Source organism: Lampris incognitus, chromosome 8 (genome assembly GCF_029633865.1).
Source record: "Lampris incognitus isolate fLamInc1 chromosome 8, fLamInc1.hap2, whole genome shotgun sequence".
Taxonomy (NCBI): domain Eukaryota; kingdom Metazoa; phylum Chordata; class Actinopteri; order Lampriformes; family Lampridae; genus Lampris; species Lampris incognitus.
In genome coordinates this window covers 52,120,720-52,130,600 of record NC_079218.1, presented here as the reverse complement: position 1 = coordinate 52,130,600, position 9,881 = coordinate 52,120,720, and the positions used below count along the sequence as shown (strand labels likewise).

General features: G+C 44.8%; 1 protein-coding gene across 2 annotated transcripts; it reads left to right on the top strand.

The window, feature by feature from the left end:
- Positions 1–302: 302 nt before the first annotated feature.
- Positions 303–8,797, top strand: atp1b2b (ATPase Na+/K+ transporting subunit beta 2b). 2 transcript variants are annotated; one of them, XM_056285118.1, is made up of 8 exons: positions 303–393; positions 5,767–5,895; positions 6,026–6,133; positions 6,365–6,570; positions 6,770–6,829; positions 7,055–7,081; positions 7,491–7,586; positions 8,346–8,797. In XM_056285118.1, the coding sequence occupies exons 1-8, from the start codon at positions 303–305 to the stop codon at positions 8,511–8,513; spliced, it is 885 nt and encodes a 294-aa protein (XP_056141093.1). In that variant the 3' UTR covers positions 8,514–8,797. The 2 variants fall into 2 exon arrangements, with proteins under 2 accessions (XP_056141093.1, XP_056141094.1); XM_056285119.1 differs by lacking the exon at positions 7,055–7,081.
- Positions 8,798–9,881: the final 1,084 nt, after the last annotated feature.

Here is a 9,881-nt window from a genome sequence, read left to right as displayed (position 1 = left end):
TCCGTGCTGAGTGTAATAGTCCCTCTGCCCGCACTTTTCCATTTTATTCCTTCAGATCGACTTCTGTAGCGTAGCGCCGTATTGTTCCTTTCTTTTTCTTATCTTTCTGCGACGAAAATCCTCTTTTACAGGTCTTCGCTTTAATTGACCGTATATAGCAATTGGTCTTTTTTTTGTCAGCGCGGCGATTAACAACGGTGTTCAATCTGCGGCTGCGCGCGAGCTCATTATTTCATATTAAAGCCCAGTTCGGTTCCAGCATCTCTGTCAGCTGCTGACACCCAAACCGCCCAAAACACAAAATGGCAAAGGATGGGGACAGCAGTGAATGGAAGGACTTTATATGGAACCCGAGGACGCGGGAATTCATGGGCAGGACGGCGAGCAGCTGGGGTAAGTCCACTCAAGCTTCCGGCGACAGTAGATTGCAGCAATGCAGCAAAGATGGTCTCTCGTGCTGACCCGGTTACGGAACACGATAGTAACAAGCCTGCGACAAAGGGTCTGCATGGCGAGTCATCAGCAAACTGGTTTAGATATGAGGAAAGGCCGGTCGTGCATTCACTTATTCGTTATGTAATTCAGGCGAGCCGGCTAGGGGGGCTGGTCCGGTCCGGTCCGGCTGGGAGGGGGGGCTGGTCCGATCCGGCACGGTGTGCTGCAGAAGCATCAGTGCGACGGCTGCATTTGAGGGGAATCCGCCGAACATCGTTTAATTTATTAATTTACGGCACCTGGTGCATTGCGTTCATCACGAGGGTGGAGGCTTTGGTCATGTTTTAATGAAATGAGCCTGATCATTCCATAATGATCATTCCATACTGATCATTCCACACTGATCATTCCATACTGATCATTCCACACTGATGTGCTCCAGTGAAGTCTTCCTGTATTTTCTGCTCCCTCTGGGATTTACTGTGAGCTGCTGCAGTCTGGCTCATCCCTCAGGCAGACGGATTGAAGACGTTTGCTGAAGGCAAATCCAGATAGCTATATGTAGGTTCTACACGTCACATTCTCATTAAGTCTTTTATTCTCAGCCATTTTTAATATTTAACGCCCTTTCACGAGCTCGAAAGGCGTTCGCTCGTGCGTACATCAGCACCACAGCAAGATCGGTGAAGTGATGGTGCAGACACGGCTCCGTTCTAATGACATTGAAGTGTTTTAATCTGGGTAAAGCCGAGGGCAAAATGCTATTTGTATCGCCTCCAACCCCACCCCTCCCAAGTGTGATTAAATCAGCCAGGGATTTAATCCTAATCTAACGACTTCATTGGTTGACGGGGAAGGTATCAATTCAGGACATCGGTTCTTGAATTGTGAATCACGCTCAGCAACTAGACTCTTATTTTACATTCTTTCAAGTACAAACACGGTCTCTATGGTAGCTGCCATTTTAATATTAGGCATGGAATGATGTTGGCGTGAGAAACTGTCCTCTCTAGATGACGCTACATCCTGGTGATGATGAACGGGCTTTTTCATCATGCTGCACAGAGAATCGTTTGACTGTAGCGGCTGTTGCAGGGATCCTTCCACAATGCGCCACTTAATCCAGCTCAGTGCGTCCCTGCTGCTCCCAGGACTGGCGGCCTCTTTAAGATTCGGCCTCTAAGGCTCATTAATTAGGCTATCTTGGTAGTAAGCCACAACATTCAGGCCTGCTATATTTGGCTTTTCTTATTAGCATTTCTGTTTGACTACACTAAATGGGGGGAGGGGGGAATACACTACGCAACGTACCGCTGCAGATCCTTCGCAGTACAAACTGGGCTGTGGGTCTTCTGATCGTACATTATCATGCAAGTGACGACGTTAGGTTAAAGGTCACAGTAGTTTTATTTCTCCTCGTCAGTTTGCAGAAATGTCAGTTTTAGCAGTTGAGCCCAGATGAAGACAGTACGACAGTTCTGCTTCTCGCATTAACACAACACGGTCTGTCACTACAACACTGCAGCCAGCCTCACAGCAGCGGTACCGGAAGTACAGTGTAGACAACATGCTGATGACTGATAACTGCATATTATACACAATAATGATAACGTCATATTATACACAATAAACTACATGCAGAGCGGGGGGATTAAAAGCGCTGCACCTTCTCCGTTCCATGTGTCCAAAGCTTTATTTGATCGACACGGCAAAGGACCACATGTCACCCTGATGGACGTGAAAGAAGAGACACGTCCTGGCCTTGTAATGGAGGAGAGTACCCGACACCGAGCCTCCTCTTTTTGGTCTCTGCTTTCAGCTTTCGCTCTAAAGAACATGAAGTGAAGGAGAAACTGATGCTGAGACATCTCAGCAGCAGTAGCATCCGTCTCATCAGCTGGACCGAGGGTGCAGACTGCAGACCGAACACTTTCCGCGTACGGGGGAAGACACCGTGTGCCACTCAGCCTCTGTACACATACTGGCTACTCGCCCCAAGGTGGTGTTGTACGTACAGTAAAGGGACATTTCCTTCTGAATGATGGAAAAACAACAACTTATTGTCAGTTATTTTCCTGTGTGGCAGCTAAAGCCAAGAGCAGGTGTCTGTGAAGATACAACCCGCTGTCTTCTACCATGCTGTGGACAGTAGTCTCCCTCAGGTCCTCATCAAAACACACACACACACACACACACACACTCATTCATTAAGATACTCCAGTTTGTAGGTGCAGCCCATGGGGGAGCCTCCCTTGGTGTGTATCTTGGTGGGTATCTTGGTGTGTATCTTGGGGGGTATCTTGGTGTGTATCTTGTGGGTATCTTGGAAGGCATCTTGGTGGGTATCTTGGAGGGCATCTTGGTGGGTATCTTGGTGTGTATCTTGTGGGCATCTTGGAGGGCATCTTGGTGGGCATCTTGGGGGGTATCTTGGTGGGTGTCGTGCAGCCTGACCACAGCAGGAGGCCTGGGCGGTGCTGTAGGTGCTGCTGAAGGCAGGTGGGTGGTGGGAGCTCTGTGCAGCGGAGCCCAGGTTCAGACCACTCTGCTGCTCGTTGCATGAGTCTCGGGTGTCTGAGCTCCAAGTGTTTATGTTATGCTTTAGGAATTACTCAGAAACATTTTAAGTTTGGATTTTAAAAATGGTTTCAAGTAAAATTTCATAGTAGCAAAAACGACCCTTTATACTGTATACCAGGGGTGCCCAACTCCAGGCCTCGAGGGCCGCAGGGTCTGCAGGTATTTGTTGCAACTATGCACTACACCACCGGATTTAACTAATTCCTTTCCCTCCTTGGTCCAAAGGGTGAGCTAATTAGTTACATCAGGTGGGGTAGTGCATGGTTGCAACAAATACCCGCAGACACCGCGGCCCTCGAGGCCTGGATTGGGGCACCCCTGCTTTATACCATAGACGGTTTTTATGACTTGTTAGTACAGGAGTTGTGTTGCTGTAAAGCTGCTTGAGACAAATTTGTAATTTGTGATACTGGGCTATACAGATAAAATTGACTCGACTTGACTTGTTTCTGGAAACGTGTTTTCCTCGTACCTGCGGTGTGAACGCAGCAGTCCCCCAGCCTGTGTGCTAACATCCTGCTTATCTTCTTTCTGCTCTGGTAATGTGGCTGTTTACAGTCCTCTGTAATCCCCTGACCCTGTGCCTTAATCTCCAGGGGGGTCCCCATCCTCCGTCCTTGTCAGTCCCCTGCTGTCATCTCCTGTCCCCCTCTGTTCACCTCCCATTGTGAGTGCAACGTGATAACGAAACCGGACAAAGACCGGCCATTTAATCCCGGTTTAATTTACACTGCTGGAGAATTAGAGAAGGGCAACGGGACAGCATTAAAGCCGGCACATTTGTGGGGCACTGTAGTGCATGCCACAAAGTGTATTGGGGGTATGCAGTTACATATTTCTGACTCACAGTGCACAGTAGAGCGAGAGCGAGAGAGAGAGATAGAGAGAGAGAGAAGGGGGGGGCAGAGATGTTGCAGATGGAAAGAAAGGCATCTTGTATTAGGAAGATTAACTGGCCTCGTGCCTACGTTTGGTCACTCAGTGAGCAGAGAGAGTGGCCGACCAAGCACGACAACCCCAAACCCAGACCCGTCTGACCGGCTCAGCTTGACTCCAAGCTCCTCTGTTATGTAACAGTGTTTCTTAAAATGGGTTTGTACATTAGTATAGACGGAATGCACTGCAGTTGTTTAAAAGTGCACATCTTCTACACTTTTCATATAAACCCACAATCAGGAATCAGGAACACTTTATTTGTGATTTAATTTCATGTAATGAAATGTTTCCTCCAGCCCACAGCAGTGCAACACAAAGACAAAAACACAAATCCAATATCTACAAGAACAGCAAGAACACATACTAATCTAAGCTAACACATCCAAACTCACAAAAAAAAAAAAATCACTGTCCAAGGGAACCGATGCCAGCCAGGATGACTGTCAGAACTGCCGGTCTGCATGGGCTAGCAGTTAGCTTAGCCTGCCCCACTTCCGCATCCTGTCAGACCACCCTCGGTGCTTCCTCCTCGGGCACAGCTCCAGGCAGGGGCTGTGGTCCTTGGGCCCACCAGATGCAGCAGACCAGGCTCCCCCAGCTGATCCAACGCCAGCTGACCCAGCCAGGCACCCTCGACACACCTCCCCGCACTCCACACGACGACACCAAAAACACCACAGTCAATGCCAGGCTACACAGACCACCCTTGGTGTTATCAGAACTGCCGGTCTGCATGGGCTAGCAGTTAGCGTAGCCTGCCCCGCTTCTGCGTCCTGTCAGACCGCCCTCAGTGTTACTTCTTCAGGCACAGCTCCAGGCCGGGCCATGGTCCCTGGGTCCACAGGATGCAGCAGACCAAGCCTTCCCAGCTGATCCAGCGCCAGCTCTCCCAGCCATCAAACGAAGACAAACTTAGATGAAGACGTGGCCAAAGACATGGACGGTGCTGGGTGAGGCCGCTGCAAACTTGAATTCGTGCCGCTATCTCCCCACACCGGTACTGGGTGAGGCCACTGCAAATGTGAATTTGTGCCACCATCTTCCCACACTATCTACACGCCATCTTTCCCATAAGAGAGAGAGATCATGAAGTAGAAGTCATAGATAAGGGTAAAAATCAAAAAAGGCTCAAACACAACTTGTGTGGCTGCATGCAGATCTAACAGTGTGATGCAGGTCTGCATACAGTGTCCTCCTGCAAGTCCTCCTGCAAGTTCTCCTGCAAGCTAGTTAGACATCACCGTTGGTAAAAACAATGAAACCAGTAGGAAGGAAAAGTGAAGTGTCAGTAGGATGTGGAGATGAAAGCTTTTCAGCATCAAATTCCATATTTATGAATAACACACAACATCATCTTCTCTTAACCCACTTCTGTTACCCACATCCATGATGGCATCTGATCACAAGACGTTTATTGATAAAGAGGCTCTAATCCTTCACCGCTCGCAGCTGAAGGGACAGATTTATGTTTGTGTTTTTGTTGAAGTGCCTCAGCTGTTTTACGTTTTATGTTTGCTTGTTCACTCATGCACACCAAAATAATAATGTAATGCCTTCTAGTTTCTAAAAAACTCAGATGTCACTTAAACAACTTTAGTCATAGTTAATAGCTTCATCAGAGTTTTACAACTTTGTACTTTATTTAAACTTTATTTTCTTATGTCTGTGCACACAGGGCAGATTTGTAACAACGACTCTGCTCTCGGTTGTGCGATAGAGCCAGACCATTTGATTGTGTGTTATAATTTCACCTTATGTGGTTAGATTTCCATGGTGATATTTGAACTAACTGGACTCAAATGTGTCTGTCTCCAGGTCTGATCCTGCTCTTCTACCTAATATTCTACATCTTCTTAGCCGGCTTGTTTACGCTCACCATGTATGTCATGCTGCAGACTTTGGATGACCACAAACCAACTTGGCAAGACCGGCTCTCCACACCAGGTGCAGTAGCTCCAGAGCAAAACCCCGCGGTCTGCACCAAGACAGCTGCAGTACCTGCATGTATCTGTGCTTTCGCTATTCACGTCTGTCCTCTCTGTGTCTCCGTGTGTCTCTCCCCCTCGTTCCACAGGCATGATGATCAGACCCAAAGGACAGGAGGCTCTTGAGATTGTCTATAACGTTCACAACACTGAGAGCTGGGACATGTACGCCCAGGCCCTGAACAAGTTCCTTGACCGTGAGTCTTATTAGCATCGTTTCTGGCTTTAAAACGTGTTGTTTTTTAAATACCGGGTGCTTTTGGTTTCCAGCGATACGGGTTTCATTCACATTTCCTCTCGAGATTGTTCTTCCATACAGACTGTTGGGCAGAAATGAGTTGGGGTGTCTGTAACTAATCTAACACTACAGGAGCTGGACTGTCACCAGGTTTGTAGTCATAATTTACCCTCTGCACCCTCCCTTGCAGCCTACAATGACTCAGTCCAGGTCCAGAAGAATGACGAGTGCACCCCGGACCAGTACTTTGTGCAGGAGGACAGCGGCGATGTGAAGAACAACCCAAAGCGGTCTTGTCAGTTCAACCGCACCATCTTGGACATGTGCTCTGGACTCACTGACCGTTACTATGGATACAAGGATGGCAAGCCATGCATCATCATCAAGTTGAATCGGGTATGAAAGAGGAATAGGATGGGGAGACGGTTGCTAGGAGACTAACAATGACTGAGATATGAAAATGGCTGGAAATCAGGGAAAGATCTTCATAGTATTTTAAACTGGCATCTTCATTCTTTTGAGGGTATCAACATGAAGAGTGAATGGGAAAATGTGCCGGAGATGCTATCATCCCTTTCTCCGATTCTCTCCCCAGGTGATTGGGATGCTGCCAGGGAAGGACGGCAAGGCTCCGTACGTCACCTGTGGGGCAAAGGTGAACCTTCTCATCTCTCATTATGAAATGCTTCACGTCACAATTTGAGTTTAGCTCATTAACCACTGACGTGTCAGACCCCCCCCCAGTCCTTTTAACCAGTTGTATTTTCTCAGTATCAAGTGTGTGTATGTGTGTTGCATGCTACCATGTCATTTCACAGCATTGTGTATGTTGCTGCTTCCTGTTTTTTTTTTTGGGCTTCATTCATTCACCCACACTCAGAGGTACAAAGTTGGCAAAGATGAGTGGGTAAGAGTCCCCTGTGCCTGTTCCATAGTCTCTGTCTGCTATCATGTACAATACATGTAGACGTGCAGTACCAGTAGTGTAGTTAATGTGTTTTTTAATTAATATTCTACAAGCTGAAAGTTTTCCACTGGCATCTCAGCAGATGTGTGTGAACTGTAAAAACAGTCGTAGAAGATAGAAGATAGTGCGTGGTTGACTGGCTTATGTGGTCTCTTCAAAGAGACAATCACAAAATGTACATTGTACATGTGTTGCATTTAAAACACGTGCTAAGCAGTTGATAGGCATGTTGGAAAACAAGATGAAAACAAATTAAACGGCAACTATGAACAGAAGTGAAACAAATGCCTGCATGTTCATGGCGGTCATATGAAAGGCCGCGGCTCATGCGATGGTTTAACGCCTACAGAGAGAAGACTCTGAGAAGATTGGGGAGTTAACATACTTCCCACCCAATGGCACGTTCAACCTCATGTACTATCCTTACTACGGCAAGAAAGCTCAGGTAAGAGTCACCTTTAAACAAATCACATTACTTACCTCTATTTTGAGACTTATCAACAACTTTCATCATTTAAATGCTGTAGCATATAATTTATATGCTATTTACATATATTTTTTAAATTGTAATTTAATTATATATATGATTAATAATATATGAATGAATAATGTATAATATATGATAATATATAATTGAAGAATTTCCCCATGGGGATCAATAAAGTATCTCAAAAAATATAATAAATATAAATATATAGTATATAAATAAAAATATAATAATGTATAATAAATATACTTTAATTATAACTGATATGCTATGCTACCATATAGCACATAATTTAAGCACTATAGAAATGTAATGATTATTATTAATATCATCATTATTAACTTTGTTAAAAGAAACACTCAATGGTAGGAAAATTGCTCAACAAATAAGGAGCAAAATAATTCAGTGAGACAGTACAAGCCTGCTTCATGCTATAATGATGAAATATAAACTGATGATTGCTTATAGCATGAAACAGGCTTGTACTCTTTCATAAAGAATTTACTTGAATCACTGGATTGTTATTATTATCATTATATTATTATTATCATCATCATTATATTATTATTATCATTATCATCGTTATTATTATTGTTGTTGTTATTATTATTAAAGGAGTAGCCAGTTGGTATTATATTAGAAACATCCTGTGGAAGAACACATGTTGTTGCTGTATTAAAACAGTGTGTTGTGTATCAATTGACTGCTCCTCTCTAGGTGAACTACTCTCAGCCTTTGGTTGCCGTCAAGTTCAACAACATTACAGCCAACGAAGACATCAACATCGAGTGCAAGATTAATGCCAACAATATTCCCACTGGAAATGAAAGAGACAAATTTGCCGGAAGAGTGTCTTTCAAGCTAAGGATCAACACCAACAACTAGGTTACTCTCCCTCCCCTAAACATGCTCTCAACTACTTTTCTTCATTCTCTGCAGCAGTGTGAACGCACAGAAACAAATAACAGTATTTGCACCCTTGTCTTGATGAGCTAAGTCTGTTTGCAGCCCCCGGGCTCGGGCAGTTTGTCTTGTGTGTGACGAGAGAGGGTGAGAGTGGGTGAGAGGAAAGGGTGATAATCCTGTCATTATTTCTGTCTGTCAACTGTGGGATGATTTCTTTTCTGTAAATTAGTTTGAGGTGACGTCTATTTATACTGCATGACAAACTAAGGGATGTAGAGGACATGAATATGTTTTCAGAGTTTGCGAGGATCAGCAACATTACCACTTTTCTGCTGCTCCTTTTTTACCTCCCTAAAGAATATCCCTCTATGTGAGAAGATACACAAACTACAATACAACATGTGTATATCTATTTATACAATATCATAACATATATCGGTATGTCTATTTTGTTGCATTTCAAAGAATAATCCAACAGGACTGACATAAAATATCTCTATGGTTGGATGCAGAGATGAAGCCATTTTGCATGTGTGTATTGTCCTTAGTGTGTTACGAGGGCGGGAGGCCCCACGTCCCACTTCTCTGCTCAGAGTGAAATGAGGTTATGTTAAACCGCTGACCACCAGGAGGGACCACACTGCACTGATCTGCTGAACCCACGCACATGTGTAGGAGAACCCACTAAACCCACGCACATGTATAGGAAACGTGTGTAGGAAACATGTAGACCATGTGTAGGAAACGTGTACACCATGTGTAGGAAACATGTGTAGGCCATGTGTAGGAAAGACGTCTTCACTAAATGGGAGTTAGAGGGCAGACGGAACCTGTGTGTGTGTGTGTGTGTGTGTGTGTGTGTGTGTGTGTGTGTGTGTGTGTGTGTGTGTGTGTGTGCGCGCGCGTGCATATTGTTTTATTTAAGTTTTAACTTTGTTTAAGTCCAGTTTCATACTGTTGGTCGGGAGATTGCATGCAAGGTGCAATATTCATTTAAAAGAAATACATTATGAATGACATCACAATCATTACCTAGTACCATTCCTTAGAAGAAAGTACTTTTCTATTACATCTTCTTCTTTTGTTCACGTTATATTTGTTCATGTTCTTTGGCATGAGAGGACTCTACACAACAGCTGAGGCAGTTTGGTGTGTAGTAGCATCACATTAGCATCACGTTAGCATCACATCACATTAGCATCACATAACATTAGCATCATATTAGCATCCCATCACATCAGCATCACATCACATTAGCATCACGTTAACATCACATCACATTAGCATCACATCACATCAGCCCCTGTGGAGGTAATGAATGACAGACATGGAGGCATAGTTGCCCCT